General features: G+C 38.3%; 1 protein-coding gene across 3 annotated transcripts; it reads left to right on the forward strand.

The window, feature by feature from the left end:
• The first annotated feature begins 1,153 nt into the window (after positions 1 to 1,153).
• Positions 1,154 to 17,333, forward strand: olfml2ba (olfactomedin-like 2Ba). Of its 3 annotated transcripts, none has more exons than XM_017455895.3 (8): positions 1,154 to 1,773; positions 1,970 to 2,197; positions 5,137 to 5,232; positions 8,442 to 8,606; positions 10,360 to 10,540; positions 12,222 to 13,214; positions 14,269 to 14,468; positions 14,764 to 15,139. In XM_017455895.3, the coding sequence occupies exons 1-8, from the start codon at positions 1,636 to 1,638 to the stop codon at positions 14,989 to 14,991; spliced, it is 2,229 nt and encodes a 742-aa protein (XP_017311384.2). In that variant the 5' UTR covers positions 1,154 to 1,635; the 3' UTR covers positions 14,992 to 15,139. The 3 variants fall into 3 exon arrangements, with proteins under 3 accessions (XP_017311384.2, XP_017311382.2, XP_017311383.2); XM_017455893.3 differs by having other exon boundaries at positions 1,164 to 1,773; positions 14,269 to 14,445; positions 14,764 to 17,333; XM_017455894.3 differs by lacking the exons at positions 1,154 to 1,773; positions 1,970 to 2,197 and adding an exon at positions 2,244 to 2,480 and having other exon boundaries at positions 14,269 to 14,445; positions 14,764 to 17,333.
• The last annotated feature ends 1,917 nt before the right edge of the window (positions 17,334 to 19,250 follow it).

Genomic DNA, 19,250 nt, shown 5'->3' on the forward strand with positions numbered 1-19,250 from the left:
TGGCTATAATAAATGGGCAGAGGGTGTCTATTAAACTCTTATAAAATTCATTCCTAAGCCCATCATTACTAGGTGATTTGTTGTCCTTGAGTTTCTTAATATTATTAGTAATTTCTTTAATACTAAGCTCTTTCTCACATATTATATCAGGTTTTTAAAAACGCTTCCATTAATGAGTACTGTACTCCAAAGCTAGAATACAAAGACTGATCAAACACTGAAAAGTTTTGAGATTGACAGTAAATCATCTGATTATCATAAATCATCATTTAATAACAACAAATTATTTAAGATCCAGTATCCACTTCTGCTCATGTTCTTTCTATTGTCATTAGTGTTAAGAGAAATGTGAATAGATTTAGCATCAATAACAACACAATCTACAAAGGATCTCATCTCTTTTGAAATGAACAATAAAGCTATACGAGATTGCACTGAAAAATCACTTCTTTTGCCATCGTATACAAGAGTGTATGTGGGTTCATTTTTCCCCAGGCATCAACAAGTCCTAAATTATTACATAAACCAAAAATAACCTTGTTACTCACACTGTTGTTTTACTCTTTTAGGAGGCCATCTATGTAAATTATCATCCGGGGCCAAATTAACATCACCCCCTAGAATAATTCATATATTTAGTCAATAATTCAGGAATCCTTTTTTCTAATTCATCAAATAAAAACAAATTTGTAAATTTACAATTTACCATATGGTACCATAATTATTAGCTACAACGTATTGCTTATGTGAATCCTCTAGAATGAGTATTTGCCACCTTCCATCATTATTACTCTCATTGTGAACAAGTTTCCTCCTGAAATTTCCTTGAAGAATAGCGACCCCTGCTGACCTGTTTGTACCATGAAAAACAAAGAAAAAACATTTTCAAAAAAAGGTGTAAATCATTTTTGTGTAAACTAATAGGCCTATTAATAGTAAGGCAAAAAATTCTCATTTAAGTGAGTAGTTGCACAACAGCAACTAATAGGCTATAAAATCTCTCTAGTTCATGGCTGTGTGCAATAATAAAAAAAAAATAATAATAATAATAATAAAAAAAAAAAACACGCAGAAGATGGCGCTATGGGACTTCCACTAGTGCGCACGATGGGTGCGTGTATATTAAAATACCTTGCCGGCCAAAATGATGGTCGGATCTTGAAAATGCAGGAATTTATTAAAACAATTAGCACTTATTTTGACTAGTCGGCATGCTGTTATAGGGCTCATCTGCAAATTAGGCTATCGTGATGAACTACTACTGAACGAACTGTGGTGCAGTCCTTGGCGCAATCCCCCGTTGCCACCCACTAGGCAATGTGTCCCCACCAGTCCTTCCAGCCTGCCCTCTTCACTGTCTCTCAGCTGGAATAGGCTGTTTCAGTCTTTTTTTCCTTCATACAGCAGGCAGATCGCGCACCTGATCATATGGACGACATTAACGACATTGAACTGTCTAATCCCTGTCGTTTTTCATCTGGACTGGACCAGAAGAGCGCAATATACTGAGATACACGAAACATCTTCTCTGTGATAAACGAAAGAATTAGAGCCTAACTTACCTTCACTGCCACGCTTTTTTCCCCCGAAAGATTTTGTTTACGGTGTAGAATAAAGGTTTTGTTGCTCTGCAAAATGGAGAAAGTGGGATTTTGGTGCCTGGTGTTAATCGCTTACTCTTCAGCCGCACCTCGAGCACCTCAGGAGGAGAAAAGCGGACAAAACAAAACTCTAGAAGCTGAGCTTGAAGATCAGGGTAACGTTTGGATTGAGGTGAGAAACAACGCCATTCATTATTCAGTTATTTTTCCCCGTAATGAATGTATGATAGATTAATTATTAACCGATGCTCCTGGGTTTTATGATGTTTTGTGCATGCACTGCTCCTTAGCGAACTTGTGCATTATTGTGCATTGATCATGGCTTGGTGGAAAATGTACTGTACCCGTGCGTCCTCTTCTCTTTGTAGCTGCTGGCTGATTATGACAAAGAGAGAGGCGCTGACTCTGGCTGTAAATGTGTTGTCAGAGTCTTGGGCAGGAGCGCGCGCCCTCCGGAGTCCTACAAGGTGCAGAGCGACGCGTCTGGACCCGGCTGCAAGTGCGCATGCGCAGCAACTCCACAGCCAGCGCAGCCGCCCTGCGAGGAAGGCTTGAGAGAGAAAAAGTTCAAGCAAGCCGCCAGAGAAAATGACAAGGTGACACCAAGTGGATTAAAAAGAGTTGCCTAAAATTCCCAGTGTTGAGCCATCACCAACAGGATTAAGGCTATACACTCTGGCCACTTTATAATGTACACAGAGCGTACTGTACAGGTGCCCTTTGTACTGTAGTACTGTACTATATTGTATGCAATTACTGCAGTCAGCCCAGCTATTGGGCCCCTCTCCCTCCTCCCGGAAAGTGACTACCACAGGACCATCTCAGCACAGCAATGGCCCAAGTAGTGTGTGCTGCACTGGTACAAGCATAATCAGTGTTGTGGGTATATTCACTTATAGACATTTTGCATACACCAGCATACACCTATAGCTCATTTTATAGGCTCTATTTGTCTTAATTGCCCTTTAGCGCCTAATTGGTGGCAGTTTTTGACTGCTGTTGGCTGGATGTTTTTGGATAGTGGACTGTACTTAAACCAACAGTAACACTGAGGTGTCTAAGCAACACTGAGACACTCGTAAAAGCTCAATACACACTACCATGTCACTGTCACTGCTTCACCGAGACATAGTGGTGCAGCGCCTAAATATAGTATTGTCTTGTCAGTGGTACTTTCTTTTCATTGATTGAGAGAATAGAGGCTGGTGAATTGTGCATAGCAAAAGATGGGCGATATTTAAGAACAGTATATCACAAGTACATGTACAGTAGGTACGTATATGTGATATGGCCAATGAGTGTAGCTACAAGGTAAGTGTATCCAATAAAGGTGTTTCCAAGTCCAATAGTAAGTAAACTAACAATAGATTTTCCCTTGTTTACATACCTAAGCAATTTGCACAATGTGTCCAGACTTGTAGTTATGGTGTGATTACCATGTAGATTACCATATACAGATGGATGACATATTACAGGCAAAACCTAAATAAATAAATGGACTCACATAATGAGTGCAGATGTCCCCAGACAGGTGCATTTATAACATACTACCATACACTGTGGCATATATAAAATGTTGATTGGGCTCAGCTAACTAACATATTGGGTCAAAATGGCAAGAAAAAAGATCCAAGTGACTTAAGATGGTGGTTCTTTATTGAGGCATGGAAGGAGCTTCAAGCACAAATTCTACTCAACTGAAACTGTGATTCCATACAAACAGTCAATAAAGGGCATTTACAGTTTCCATAAGTATTTGACATTGACCAATACGTGTTGCAATATTGTCTCTGTACACCACCACAATGGATTGGAAGCAATCAAGATGTGTTTAAAATGTAGATTTTCAGCTTTAATTCAAGGAGTTTAACAAAAATATTGCATTAACTGTCCATTTTCATAGGCTCAAACATAATCGGACAACTGACTGATGAGCAGTTTCATGGCCAGGTGTGACCTGTTTCCCCATTATTTCATGACAAATTAAGGAGATAAATGGTCTATCATTGTCCTAGTCTACAATCAAGAGATACCTTCATTAAGGAAATTACCTCCAATGGTAACATTCGAGAACAGAAAGGCCAGATTAGACTGTGCTAAAAAAAAAAAAAAAGGAAACACATCCAGAAAAGCCTGCCCAGTTCTGGAACAAGATTATTTGGAGCGATGAATCCAAGATGAACTTGTACCAGAATGATGGGAAGAGAAAAGTATGGAGAAGGAAAGGAAGGGCTCATGATCCAAAGCATACCACCTCATCTGTCAAACATGGTGGAGGAAGTGTTATGGCGTGGGCATGTACGGCTGCCAGTGGAACTGGATCACTGGTGTTTATTGATGATGTGACTGCTGATAGAAGGAGCAGGAGGAATTCTGAAGTATATAGAGCTTTATTTTCTGCTCAGATTCAGTCAAATGCTGCAAACCTGTAGGACGGTGCTTCACAGTACAGATGGATAATGACCCAAAACATATAGCGAAAACAACCCAAGAGCTTCCTAAGGCAAAGAAATGGAATGCTCTTAAATGGCTATCAGTCACCTGACCTCAAGGCAGCTGAGCTGCTTTTCACTCACTGAAGACAAAACTGAAGGCAGAAAGACCCACAAACAAACAGCAACTGAAGGCGGCTGCAGTAAAGACCTGGCAGAACATCTCAAGGGAGGAAACTCAGCATTTGGTGGTCAATGGGTTCCAGACTTCAGGCTGTCCAAGTATTAAAAATAATCCTTATATTTATAATTATGTAGGCTTGTCCAATTACTTTTGAGCCCGTAAAAAAAAATGGCTGTAATTCCTAAATGGTTAATGCAACATTTTTGTTCAACCCCTTGAATTAAAAAATCGCATCTTGATTGCTTCATTTTAAATCCATTGTGGTGGTGAACAGAGGCAAAATTAGGGTTGGAAATGCACACTTCCAATGACTGTGATGTTTGTGCACTTCTGTGACATGTAAGGAAGAACAGAAAAGCAACTGTTCTCCAGGTGACTGAGAATGTAGGATATGATCAGACAATCAGCAAGAACAGTTCATCCACAACTACAAGAGCACATGTGCATACACCAGTTGAACAGTACAGGCCTTAATACCTAGCCCCTACAGTGATACCCTACAGAGTCCAGTGGCTCTGTTCTGGTTTGGGAGGAACTTTGCTAGCATGTTTGGGCTCACTTGTCCCCTAAAATAGAAAAGGTCACTGCAAAACAATACAAAGTTATTCTGACTATATTATTCGATGATGAAACATTTCTATCCTGATGGGAGTGGCATTTTTGTACCAAGGCACCTTGAAGCTGTTCTGGTGGTCCAGCACCACATTTACTTTTTTGCTTTGTCGCCCATACACACAGTACATACATACTGTATAACTTGTGTAGGCTGGATCCATATGGATCCATTAAAACATCGCTCTTCCTATCATTACGATGGTTTGAGAACAATGCTAAAACATACTCAAGTGCTCAAGTGTGAGATGAGCTGGCAAGGTTTGTCCCAGGCTTTGTTGTGACAGATTTTGCTTTATCCTTACAGCTCCTGGCAGTAACGGACTTGCTGGAGGAGCTGTTGAAGCTGCTTAAGCTAACACTCACTGCCGAGCTGCTGGAGCGGGTGGCCAACATCGAGAGGGTGAGTTTAGAAAATGGATATAGAGAAAAATTAAGTGTTTTCTTTTTACTCTGTTTTGGTTTCTCATACGTTTGTATAGGATATCTGAGTGAATCACAGTTATGTTTGATTTAGCCACATTTAAACTATGAACTTGTGAAGTGGATTGAATCATTTGATCAAAATTCACTTGGAGGGGGAAGTCGACAAAAGATTGTCACACTTTGTTATGAATACACTGTAAAGCTCAATACAAGCCTATTATAGTTGGTTTATTGACTCTGATTAGTTAGAAACTGAAATTGGAATCCAAAATAGGCATTATAAAATGGATCGTTTCGGTTCTGAAATCAGATTAAAAAAAAAAAAAAAAATTAAAATTAAAAAATTTAAATAAAAATTCTCCCTCCGGAGAATCTGCAAAATGTTAATAATGTTTTAAAAAATAAGAGGGATCATAAAAATTGCATTTAGTTTTCTATTTAGTACTGTCCTGAATAAGCTTTTTCACATAACAGATGTTTACACAAGACACAATAATAATTGAATTTACACAAATGAACCAGTTCAAAAAGTTTACACACGCTCGATTATTAATACTATGTGTCGTTAAATGGATGATCAACGGCTGTGATTATGTTTTGTGATAGTTCTTCATGAGTCCCTTGTTTGTCCTGAGCAGTTAAACTGCCCACTGTTCTTCAGAAAAATCCTCCAGGTCCTGCACATTCTTTACTTTTCCAGCATCTTCTGAATATTTGAGCCCTTTCCAACAGTAACTATATGATGCTGAGACCCATCTTTTCACACTGAGGACAACTGAGGTACTCATACACAACTACTACACGAGGTGCAAATATTCACTGATGCTCAATAACGATGCATTAAGAGCCAGGGGGTGTAAACTTTTAAACAGGATGATTGGTGTAATTTGTTATTATTTCATCTTCTGAAACATGTAAATATCTTATGTAGCTTCTGAAGGCAGTACTAAATGATAAAAATAAGATCTTTAAAGAAAATAAGAATTTACACTGATCGTCCTGCTCAAAAGTTTACACCCCCCGGCTCTTAATGTATCGTGCTGACTTCTTGAGAATCAGTGAATGTCTGTTATTGTCACGTAATGGAGGCTGACACAGAAGTAAGTGGAGGTTAGGTATTTTAATCCAAAAACAATAAGTCCAAAGGATAAGGCAGAGACAATAATCATGAACATGCAGAGGTCAGGCGATCAGGCAAACAGCACAAACAGGGCAGGGAAAAGAGACAAAGTCATAAACGTAAGCTAAGTCAAAACACCAGAATAAACAGAAGCGATATAAGGCTTGGTAAAGACAGAGACAGTAGGCAACTAAGCGTAACTTCGCAAAGACTTGGTGTTCAAACAGACTCTTTTATGTGTGGTGTGAGTGTGTGAGTTTGGATGCAGGTGTGCGTGATTAGAATGAAAGTGAGTGTTCTGGGAATTGCGGTCCATGGCGGCCATGTTTGTAGGCTGCAATGCAGGATGGGAAATGTAGTCACTGTGATATGACAGTTATGTTGTTTAGCAGACAAAGATTACTGTCAACATTCTACATAACCTGGTGGAATAATTGATTATTATGAATATTATTCAAATTAAATTAAATAGTCTAATGAACACTGGATTTTTAAAAATCATTTTCTTTTTGTCGTCCTTTTAATAAATGAAATAAGCAACCTGAGAGCGTGTTTCCATTGTGGGCTTCGTGTTGTGCCCTTACCCCATGATAAAATCACTATAATCCCCCTGACGTGGCTTATTACTCATTGCTTTTCATCATATTCAATCATCACACTGGTATCTTGGGTAGTCAGTACTACTGTTCATCTCTGTGATGGTCTGGTGGCTGGGATTCCCCAGTGCAGCCTGGGTTCAATTCCCAGTGGTGATTCTTTTATTAACGTAATACATAAAGCATTTCAACCCTGTCATACTGGACCTGTAAAGCATTGAATCAAATCCTGATCTTGGTAAGTCACTCTTTATTTAAGCAGTGTCTAAAACTTTGGGCTACCTTGTGCAATGTCACAAGTTCAAATCCCATCACTGTTAAGCTGCCACTGTTGGGCCCTTGAGTACGGTCCTTAACACTCAGCTGCTCAGTTGTAATCCTGTCTCAATTGTAAATTGCTTTGGATAAATATGTTAGCTGAATTAGGTTAATGTAAAATGTATTTACCTATTCCTATAGCTCTGAACGTGTCTGTCATAGATTCTCTATTAACAAATATTAGCAAACTTTCTCCATGTATCTGCTTTGGTTTCCTCCCACCTCCCCAAAACAGTTAGGTGAATTATGCCCAGTGTTCCCAGGATAGGCTCTGCATCCACCATGACCAGGACCCTGATAAAGTGGTTACTGAAGATGAATGAGTGAATGAATGAATGAATGTTTAAAATGCATCTATGTTTAATGTAAGCCAGAAAAGTCTTTTTTTCTGGTGATACACAAATTAAGACCATCATTGGGACTGCTTTGATCACTTCTACTATTAGAAACACTATATTTAAAGCTGTCTGTATTTACAACTGTGGTAGGTTATGTAAGAAGTCATGCACAGTTAAGTGTCTCTTTGGCAGGCAACTTACTGGCATTTAAAAAATGTTTGTGCATGTATTCCTTACTCATAACTAAATGACATTAAAATAATAAACTTGTCATTTTATTTAACTCTCATATTACTCTCTCCTGCATACCAGTATGCCACCATGACTGTTGTTGTCTTGGGAGGTGTTAAATTTTTCTTTCCTCTTTGTTTTTTTTAATTAAAACATTTCTGTGCCTAGTTAATAATTCCTTTGTGCACAAATCCGTGTCATTAATTACTTATTTTGATTTGAGGCAATAGCAGAGCATAAACGGTTACCCATCCATTTTCTATAGCACTTATCCATCAGGGTCACGGGGAACCTGGAGCCTATACCAGGAGGCAAGGGGCATAAGGCGGGATACATCCTGGACAGGGTGCCAATCCATCACAGGACACAATCACGTACACATTCACACACCCACCCACACGACAAGCCTACCATGCATATCTTTGTACTGGGGGAGGAAACCGAAGTACCCGGAGGAAACCGGCACAGCATGGGCAGTGGCAGACATGCTAACTACTAAGCCACTGTGCACCCTCATAAACAGTTATTTATAACTTTAATTAACATATTCACATTAATGGTTGTTTTGTGTCCTACACTTCAGGTATTATTTCAAAACCAGACTACTGAGAAGACTAAGGTAGAGAGTGTGCCTCCAGAAGCAGAAATAAGAGCAGTCCTACCCACGCCCACAACTCCACCATGGCAGGAGAGCAGAAAGAAAGAGAATGAGAAGAGTAGTGAAGCTGCAGCTTATCAGCATACAGAGGTGGGCAGATTCTAACACAGTAGCAGCATACATCCAGGGGTGGGAAAATACTTGAGTCATTGTACTTCCTTACTATACTTGTGCATTATTTTGGCCAATTTATATTATTGAAATTGAATACTTGTACTCCTACTTATTTTAATTCTAAGTATGATTTAAAAAAAAAAAAAACGTTCACTCCTTACATTTTTACTTAGACCTTCAAAGCTCTCTTCTTGCTCGTGCAGCTAATGACAGTGAACGGGCAATCATCTGAGTTCAGTTTAGCATCCAATCAAGTTCATCAGTGTAGAGAAAAGTGATCAAGAATCGTAACAATTCGTATCAACTCTGAAATTCTACACAAGTCATAGCTATTTGAATATGGATAATCCAGTACACCGCAGTGTGGAACTTGAGGATGAGTGTCCATAGCCCTTACCTCAGTAAAATGTTTCAGTATGCTGGAGTAAGCAAAGACTTGTATAATAAAACAAGAACAAAATAAAGGCATAAACCCTCTACTTTAACTCTCTACGTGAACTGTCTAATTAAAAAAAAATAAGTGATGTTGAGGTCAATTTAGCTAATTTGCTAACATTAACTGACATTTTGCTAACATTTGAACTAAGTTAGCCTGTTTTATTTGCTAATGCCAGGTTAAACTAGCATTGATGCAGGTAACTAATATAATTAGCTAGGCATTAAGTCAGATTTTACTACTGATTAATTTATTATTAAACTACATAGCATTAGTTATGCATATGACCAGCAAACTTACAGAGATTGATTTTTTTTTCTCAGGCAAATCTGTAGTTGCTTTAAAATGAATATCATCTCCTAATATTTTTCAGATAAGTAATAAGACTCACTTTTCACATGAAAACTTAATTTAATCAGTTGAAAACATTTACTTAATAATAATAATATAGCAAATTTCTAGGACCTCAAAGCGCTTTACATTGTATTGGGGGAAATCTCCTCAACCACCAGTGTATAACATCCACTTGGATGATGAGACCACAGCCATAGTGCGCCAGAACTCCCATCACACACCAGCTGATGGTGGCGAGGAGAGATGATGATTATCAGGGGGCCATAATAGGTAGGGGCCACTGTGGGAATTTCACCATGACTATACCCTAACTCTTTACCAGAAGAGTCATGGGATTATTACTGATCACAGAGATTCAGGAACCCAGTCCTGTTTTTACAGTCCCAGTCACTATGCCAGGGCATTAGGACCCACACAGACCACAGGGCAACCACCGCCTGCTGGCTTCACTAATACCACTTGCAGCAGCAACCTTAATATTCCCCACAAGGTCTCCCATCCAGATACTGGCCAAGCTCAATCCTGCTTAGCTTCAGCAGGAAACCAGGTGAGAACTGCAGATATGTCTCTGGCCCTGCAGTACATTTAAAAGCAGCAATTTTTAGATTTTTACTTTCTGTACATTTTCTTTGGCTGGATATTTCCACTTTTAATTGAGTAAGATTATTACACTCTATTTTCTCATGAGTATAATTTCTTAGTACGTTTTCCACCCCTGCATATGTCTACAGTTTTTTGGGGGTTTTTTGCGCAATTTTGTGAATTCCATATTGATAAAATTAATATAGTACAAGGATACAGCTAAATCATTGTCTGTGTTAAATAAAATGTGCCAAAAAGCATCTAAGACTGAATGGTGTGTGTTAGGTGCAAGGTGGCATAACCATCCTTGCTCCCCAGCTACAATCCCACATGTGATATGACCTGTGATTTGGACAGAGTAAGTATGAGGAGAAGTTTGTGGGAGGCCTGTTAAAAAGGACTGGACCTGGACCAGAAGATGTTAAAGCTTTACAGGAACAAGAACGTCATGGGAGGCAGCAGCACCCAAAGTTGATTGTTAGGGGGATCACATACTACAAATCTGACCCGGAGGATGAGACAGAGGCAGATGAGAACAGTAAGTAAATACAATCCTTTTACTACATATTCTAAATAAAGACAGATGCATCTAGAAAAGACTGCATTTTCATAACTGAATTATTGACCATGCTAAAAGTCTGTTATCCACGTATGCTAGTTGGCCATCTCCATGCTTCTTGAGTAGAAATAAGTAGGAAAATACACCTATTTTACAATTTATCTACAAAAATATCATGACATAATATTAAATATGATTTTGAAAATATATTTTTCCATAGCCCTCTCCAAACATGATTTTAAGAAGTAAGGTGTTGGGCCACCACGTGAATCAGAACATACTTTACTTGCCAATATTATCAGAGATGTACATACATGTATAGGAATTTCTCTTGGTGTGACTGGTAAGGTTCAGGTCTTGCTGAAACCTAAACATACTTTCATGCCAAAGTTTTTGACACACTACTCATGTGCCAGCCAATTATGTTATTGGCTTTCTATCCTCCTTCCTTTGTTTCTGAAGGACAGGATAGGAGACAGCAGGCATGAGGAATTCTGACCAGCTGTGGACCACATAATGGACCTCCCCTCCTTGTGTAGAACAAGGAAGAAGTGTGTTTGTGTATACTGTCTAGCTGGCAGACTAAGGATTATACGGCAGATTGCCAAAATAATACAGACTGCCAAGGATTATAAGGCAGATGTTAGCCCTGCCTTCACATCTCACACATCACGTCTGCCAGCCAATCCTTGCTAGTGTAATGCAGTAGTGCTTCTGTGGGACAGTGCGAAGGGGTGTGTCCTATAGCGAGATAATTCATTCATGCTATCAGAGAACGGGGTTACGGTCATAACCTGAAGTTACTTACCTGTGGCCGTCAGACTTACTGTACCAGTGTCCTTTATGAGAGCCACTATAGTGGCATCGGCTGCAAATTTGATGGGTTGGACTGAGGGACATAGAGAAATGCAATCATTTGTACACAAGGAGTATAATATAGCAAAGTAAGCACCCCTGTGGTGCACCCATGCTGGTTGATAGGCTGTAATAGTCTTGATCTGCCCATACTGTCTTCTATCTGTTAGTTAGTTAGGAATCCAGTGACAGGTTTCATTTGGAGCATCCAAGTGAAGAGGCATGGCATGCATTTGTTTTATGGCAATAAAGTATTGTAAGTATTGTAAAGTAATGTAAGTGGGGCTAAAGTCCACAAAAAGGATTGGCATAGACACCAGTATTGTCCAGATGGTCCAGGACATAGTGGAGGCTCATGTTGACTGCATGCTCCACATTTGGTCATACAGTTGAACTGCCATGGATCCAAATGGCAGCTTGTGTTCCTTTTCCAAATTGATAACACCAGAAGCTTACATGATTTCATGATCGCTGATCTCAGAACCGATGTGCACAGATTCTACAGGACACTGTGGAACTGTACTGGAGGTATGGAGCACCATTTTTTCAGATGTTTCCCCAAATAATTTGATGATGGTGGTGGAAAGTGCTGTCTAACTTGTCGGTCCAAAGACTGAAATTTGTGTTTAAGTGGATTGGTAAATGTTCCTAGCATATGATTTCCATCATTTTCATCCTCATCAAACTTTTCAGTGAGCCCTCAAAATTGAATCCAGAAGCTGTTCATAAGGTACAAAAAAGGTTATTATAATAATTTATTATTATTATCATTAATATATTATTATTGTTTAATTCCTTCCTGTAGTTGGTGAAGATGAAAGCCACAGTGGTGACGGCTCTGTAGATCTCTTTACAGAGGAGGAACTTCTTCCTCTCAGTACGCCTTCATTCAGATCTGTGACCAGACCTTGGCCAGTTTCAGCTAAACCCAAGATTCCGACTCAGGATAGTACAGTGACACAAAGTGTGCACAAGCCTCAGCTGGAAGAATCTGACTCTTCTCTATCTGTGAAGATGAAAATGCTTAATAATTCAGGGCTTGCATTGGGAAAAAACCTCCAGCCCACCACAGAAAGCTTCACCAAGCTCAGATCCTTACAGTCCTCAGCGACCACAGATAATTTCAGAGCCTTTTGGCCCACAACACACACCACACCTCAAACACCCCCTGGAATAGAGGAAGAAAGAGAGGAGAATACCACTTCTCAGATGATGCTGAACATAGAATCAACTTCAAGTCACTTGATGAAGTCTAATTCAGCTTCTTCAGAAATGACTGGAAACATCATACCAAACACAACAGCTGCTATAATCAGTCAGTCAGAGGTCTCTATGAAAACTTTAAATCAACAAACCCACAACATTGGAACCATTTCCAGCGAGACCTTCAGTCAGGCCATTGAACAAAATACACTGTCAAGTGCAACACCATCGGCGTCCACTCAGAGTCAAACTAGTATTATTCCAGAAACTTATTCCAGGACAGTCACAGATGAGGGAAGCCACATGAAAACCAGTGCTGGGACGACAGCTACTACCACAGACTCTGGCAATACAGAAAAAACTATCATTCTTACTACATCACATGTAAATGAGAGTGAAATTGATTCCAGCACAACTGCATCAGTAACCACAAACAGACTGGTCAATAGTACCACTACAACTATTATCAATGCCAAACACAACAAACACAACACACACAGCATTAGTTTGTTTAGAAAACAGAAAGACCTAAAACAAAAGATCATTAAATCTCTGGAGGCTCAGGATGTTGAGGACAAACCTAAAAGGCAGCCAGGTAAACAAAGTCTCTATTGTTTTACAATTTCTTAATTGTTAGTTTAACTGCAGCAATACTACAAGAAAAAAAATGAATTTAACCAATTATTTTAAAAAATATTTTATGGGTGGGTTTGGAATCTTGCCTCAATGGATGTTTAATTGCCTAATTTTGGGTGGGTAATGGGAAACTTTTCCCTCATTGGAAATGCCTTATAACTCACTAACAGCCCCCGAATTACACTGTCACAATCCTATTTTGAGGTACTGTTTAATTCCTGTCCCGTGCCCTGTTCTGAGAATGCAAAATTGCTTTATGCAAAAAATTTGATTTATGCAAAAATGTTAACTTTTGAAAATTGATGAACCACTGAGTCTACAGGATATAAAAAAACAGCAACTGTGTGAGTATTTTTGACTACAGTGTAATATTAATAACAGAGCTAGTCCTAGAGGCTGCCTATACCAGAGACACTGGACGAGAAGCAGAGTACACTCTAGATGGAATGCCGGTCCATCACCATTCATTTGCTAATTTAAACATACCAAGGGGCAGTTTAGAGTAACCACGCCATGTTCCGGCATGTTTTTGGGAAGTGGGATCAAACTGGAGTACAAAAAGAAAAAACACACGGACACGTGAGAACAAGTTATACGACCACACAGAGAGTAATTTCACATTTTCAAATGTAGAGATTTCTTCTTCTTTTTTTTCTTTTTTTTTTTTAGATATTCCAAATGATCCTTAACTGAACAATTTTCTTTTACCATCCAAACAGCCTGATTATTTTGGGAATAAATTTAATTGTACTGGATGGTGAGATGTAATTGGTTTGCAGGATTGATGTACTGTAGATACTAGGTACAAGGGATCAGTACTTTAGGCTTATACTGTATGACCTTACCTAAAAAAAATAATCAAAGTATGAAAGTATCAGCCAAATGAATAAATGTAAATTACATGTGGTCACATGTTGAGTTGGAGCGTATTGTGTTCAAGTCAGATTCTTCCCTGAACTGTATATTAAGCTCGTTAAAGAGGACTGTACACAGTACTGTTTTCTTGTTTGCAGGGGAATGCAAGGACACATTGGCCACAATCGCCGAACCCATAGCACACAACACATATGGTCGTAATGAAGGTGCCTGGATGAAAGACCCAATGGTTGATGACAACAAGATCTATGTTGCTAATTATTATTATGGAAACAACCTACTGGAGTTTCAGAACATGGATGTCTTTAAACAAGGTGTAATTTCCAGTGAATATCCAGTGAGCAGAATTAGACTGAATTTTATTTTGTATGAAGGCATTTCCATAATTCTGTTAAAAAAAGACAAGATTTCCATAAAACATGATACAAAGGGCTGAAAATGTCATTTTCAGCCCTTTGGTTAAGGAATAATTTTAGTAACCTTCTTAAAATGCAATGGTTGATGTAATAAGCAGCAACAGAAGGCTGAACAATTTTTGTATTATGGAACTTTTAATATGGACACCGTCTCGTACTTGTTTGATTAGTAATATTTGTTAAAATGACTAATGTTGACTCAATATTGCATTGCAGGTCGTTGCACCAAGTCCTATAAGCTGCCCTATAGCTGGCTGGGCACAGGCCATGCAGTCTATGGCGGTGCCTTCTTCTTCAACCGTGCTTTCTCACGTGACATCATCAAGTACGACCTCCGGCGGCGAAGTGTGGCTGCCTGGACCATGTTGCATGACGCTGCACTGGAGAGTGATGAGGTTTCATCATGGCGATGGAGAGGCCGCTCGGATGTGGAGCTGGCTGTAGATGAAAGTGGCCTCTGGGTGATCTACGCTGCACTGGATGACGAGGGCTACCTGCAGGAAGTGATGGTGCTGAGCCGTCTAAACCCGGATGACCTGACCACACAACGAGAAACCACATGGCGGACAGGGCTGAGGCGCGAACGCTATGGAAATTGTTTTATCGTGTGTGGTGTCCTGTATGCTACTGACCACCATGGAGAACAGCGGGAGAACAATCTGAGCTATGCCTTTGATACACATACCAGAACACAAATGACCCCTCGGCTCCCTTTTGGCAATAACTCCACTTACATTGCTCAAATTGACTATAACCCCAAAGAAAAGGCACTGTATACCTGGAACAATGGCCACCAGATCACATATGATGTTGTATTTGCATACGTAGACCCGCTTTAGATGGGGAAAGCAGATCGTTCTAAAGTGTATTATATATTATTTGGGGAAATGTATTCCTATAATAAAATATTTGTATGAAATGTGGACTGTGGAGCAGTCCACTTAGCATTTTTGTGATATATTACCCCTCATATCTCTCATTATGCTGATGTTTGTACTGGTTATCTATAGTCAACCCCCATCCTGCAAAACCCTGCCTTTAATATTAGTAACACCATTACAATTAATATGTGGTGATGCGTCTCTGGGAGAGAATGTCCATTGCCGAATATAGTTATATAATTCCTTTAGAGGATCTTACATCACTTCTCCATAAAGAAATTTTAAACTGTGTGCGCATGTGGAATTCCTTCTTCAATTAAGACAGTTTTCTTTTGTTTTTTACACGAGTTCAAAACTTTGATTTATATGTTGTTAGAAACTCTGTCTTTGGCTCTATCTTAGCCTCCTGGCAGAGGCAACCTGGTTCAAGTTGAAATGTTCATACTAGTAGAATACATGGTGGCATCAATATTCACAGGAACTACCAGCCACAACACAGCCTCAAAGCATCACTTATGCATCTCCATGTTTTTCATCCCCAGTGTAGTTCATAGCCAAAAAGTTTGAGTTTGACCACACACTCACTTTCATTTGTAGTTTCTGAGGGCTTCTTTAGTGCAACCCTTTCAAACTGTTATTGTTGAGATGGCATCTAAAGGTTTTTCAAACTACTGCAAAAAATCTATTGTGCAGTTCAGTACAATTCTGAACCTTTGCTGTGCAAATAAAAAAAAATCCCCCCATTTATTTAAAATATTAAATGTAAGTATTACACTACTTTTTGAGTTTAATAATTCTGGAGTTATAATACTATAGATGGTTTTCAAGATACTAATGTATTGTTTTGCTTAACAGTTCTTAGGGGGGAAAAAACATGTTATAAATTCAAAACACAGAAGAACAGCTCAACCAAATATCAAGTTTACAGTGAGGGAAAATATATTACATGGTTCAGACACTTTTGTTTTAGTTAAATAGTTATTTAAGTTATTCCAGTTCATCCAATATCCAATTGAAAATTTACACACATAATGTCTGTTTATTTTGTACATAAAAAGTATGTATTCATAAATATAAACCAAAATATGTTTAAAAAGAAAATTGATAGGGAAAAAAAGTATTTGGACACCACAAATGACCAACATTAGTACTTTGTTGCAGAGCGGTGTTGGCAATTACAGCTTTGAGATGTCTGTAGTAAGAAGTTATTAGGTTTTTGCAGCATTGTGGTTGAATTTTGGCCCATTCCTCTCAGCAAAACACCTGTTGGACTCGCAAATTCAAAATCCTCCATAGATTTTCAATGGGATTCAAGTCAGAAGACCATGCAGTGACTTCTTGAGTTATTCTGGCTGTATGTCTGGGTTCGTTGTCTTGTTGAAATGTCCATCTTCTCCCAAGTTTCAGTTTCATGGCCGATGATATTAAATTCTCCACTAATATGTCCTGGGAAATTGTGTTTCACTGTGGACGTGGCGTTCTTCAGATCCTGCACACAACCCTTCTTTCTCCAAACATGACGCACTTAATTAGTGCCATATTGCCAAAAAGTTTTATTTTTGTTTCATCTGACCAGAGTATATTGTCACACAAGAGTTGTGATTTGTCTTAATGCTTTTAGATGTGCAGCTTCTTCTTCTTCTTCTTTTAACAAAGGAATTGTCCCTGCTGCTGTCAGGTTATCTTGTAACTGCAAGTGATTGATGGCTACTCTCTTACCTTCTTTATGATTAGTCTGAGAGTATGTTATGAAATCTTGTATGGTTCACCTGTCTGGGGATGATTATTTGGAGCTCCATGAAATTTCCACCTGTATATTATCGAGCCAATTGTAGTGAAAGAGATGTTTAAGGTCTTTACTATGACTTTGTAGCTTTTTCATTAAAGCACTGTTTGATAATGTTGTCTCCGAGAACTTTAGGAAGCTCCTTCACCTGCACCATGACCGCTATGTACCCTGACGTGCATGTGTGTGCATCTGAATACTTTTTTCCCTTTCAATTTTGCTATGAAATATAACTTTAATACCCCTCACAGGGTACACATATCATGGTATACAGTAATGGGAAAAAGAATAGTTTTTATATGTCAGGGCATAAATAACAATTGTATGGTCCTCAAAGCCCATTGAGATGAGCCCATTTATTTTTATTGTTGCTAAATGTGTTACTGAATTGTACACGTTACTGAATTGTAGGGTGTACTTATTTTTCCCACCTGGATTTGGAATGTTGCTTTACTTTTTGGGGAAAAAATAACTACATATTGAATTCTTTGTTAATAGAAGTAGGAGAGCACCAAAACAATATTTATGGAGCTATATAGAAAATTCTAAAGGGTTCACAAACTTTCCAGCATATTAAAAAAAAAAAAAAAAAGCGCCAACAATTTCCATGGGGTGTACTTATTTTTTCACATATCTATCTATCTATCTATATATATATATATATATATATATATATATATATATATATATATATATAGATAGATATAGATAGATAGATAGATAGATAGATAGATAGATAGATTTTTTTTACATATTTGGACAAGCAAATGTTTGATCCTCTTGGAAACAGTGCAAATTAATGACGTTGATACACGATCACATGACACATAAAATTGCATTTTGTAGTAATTTACACAATTTAAATGAATAAAAAACAAATCAGTCACATGGAAAAAGTAAGTACACCACTACATTTATAACACCTTCAAATCCATAAAATTAGAATCAGGTGTTCAAGATTGGGTGCCAGTGATTATAATCTGTTCAGGGAGTGCAGGTGGAACCTGTCTGGGAAAAAGCCTTTGCAAGACTACAGTTGAGAATATAGGCAAAGGAATTTTGGAATAATGTGCTCTGGACAGACGAATCAAAGATAGAGTTGTTTGGTCACAGTAACAGCAGACATTTTCGGTGCAGACCAAAGACAGCTTTTCAGGAGAAACACCTCATACCAACCGTGAAGCACGGTGGTGGAAATGTTATGGTTTGGGGTTGCTTCACTTCCTCAGGGACTGGACAGCTTCCATTCATTGATTCAACTATGCATCATATGTGCTTGAAGATAATGTGAGGCCATCTGTCCAAAAGTTGAAGTTGATCCATACGACTGGCTGATTAAATAATTAATGAGTAGGTGTACAGGTGTTCCTAAGTGCTCAGTGTATCATTACACACCCACACAAAAAAATATATATTTTTTTTCCATATGAGAGGCAAATATTAGATAAATATTAAATTTTATTTCCATATTAGAGGCAAAGTTAAGACGTTCAATATGTTAAGTGGCAAAATTATTTAGTAATCATACAATACAGCAAGCATATAATATTACTCACAAACAGTATATTTTGATGATTGTGTTTTCACTATGAACGAGTCCTTGATGTTCATAATTGTATCTCCCAGGGAGCTAAGAGACATTTGGCAAAGTGTTTTATACTCTGCAACTATATGAGAACACTGTATGCACTGTAATGTTATCATTAGCTGAAATATGTGAATCTATGAATATAAACTCCATGTTTCCAAAAACCTTCCAGAATTAAAAAAAAAATAAATAAATAAAAAAAATATCTAACTAAAAAACGCATTTTTTTTTTTAAACAGAAAAATGTATTCTATTTTTATTAATCCAAGTTATGAGACGTACACTCGACGTACGCTATATGGCCAAAAGTATGTATCGACATACTTTTGTCTATATACGTGTACATCAAGTGCACAACTGCCAGAATTTGACTTAGTCCATATGTGGTTCTTCCCCAAACTGTTTCCACAAAGTCAGAAGCACAAATTTGTATAGAATGTTTTTGTAT

Source organism: Ictalurus punctatus, chromosome 25 (assembly GCF_001660625.3).
Source record: "Ictalurus punctatus breed USDA103 chromosome 25, Coco_2.0, whole genome shotgun sequence".
NCBI lineage: Eukaryota > Metazoa > Chordata > Actinopteri > Siluriformes > Ictaluridae > Ictalurus > Ictalurus punctatus.

Excerpts from the sequence above, each read along its gene's own strand:
- olfml2ba (XM_017455893.3), top strand. The coding sequence starts at position 1,636 with ATGGAGAAAGTGGGATTTTGGTGCCTGGTGTTAATCGCTTACTCTTCA. Across the intron at positions 5,233-8,441 it reads GGGTGGCCAACATCGAGAGG|GTATTATTTCAAAACCAGAC; the intron begins GTGAGTTTAGAA and ends CCTACACTTCAG. Across the intron at positions 8,607-10,359 it reads CAGCTTATCAGCATACAGAG|AGTAAGTATGAGGAGAAGTT; the intron begins GTGGGCAGATTC and ends TGATTTGGACAG.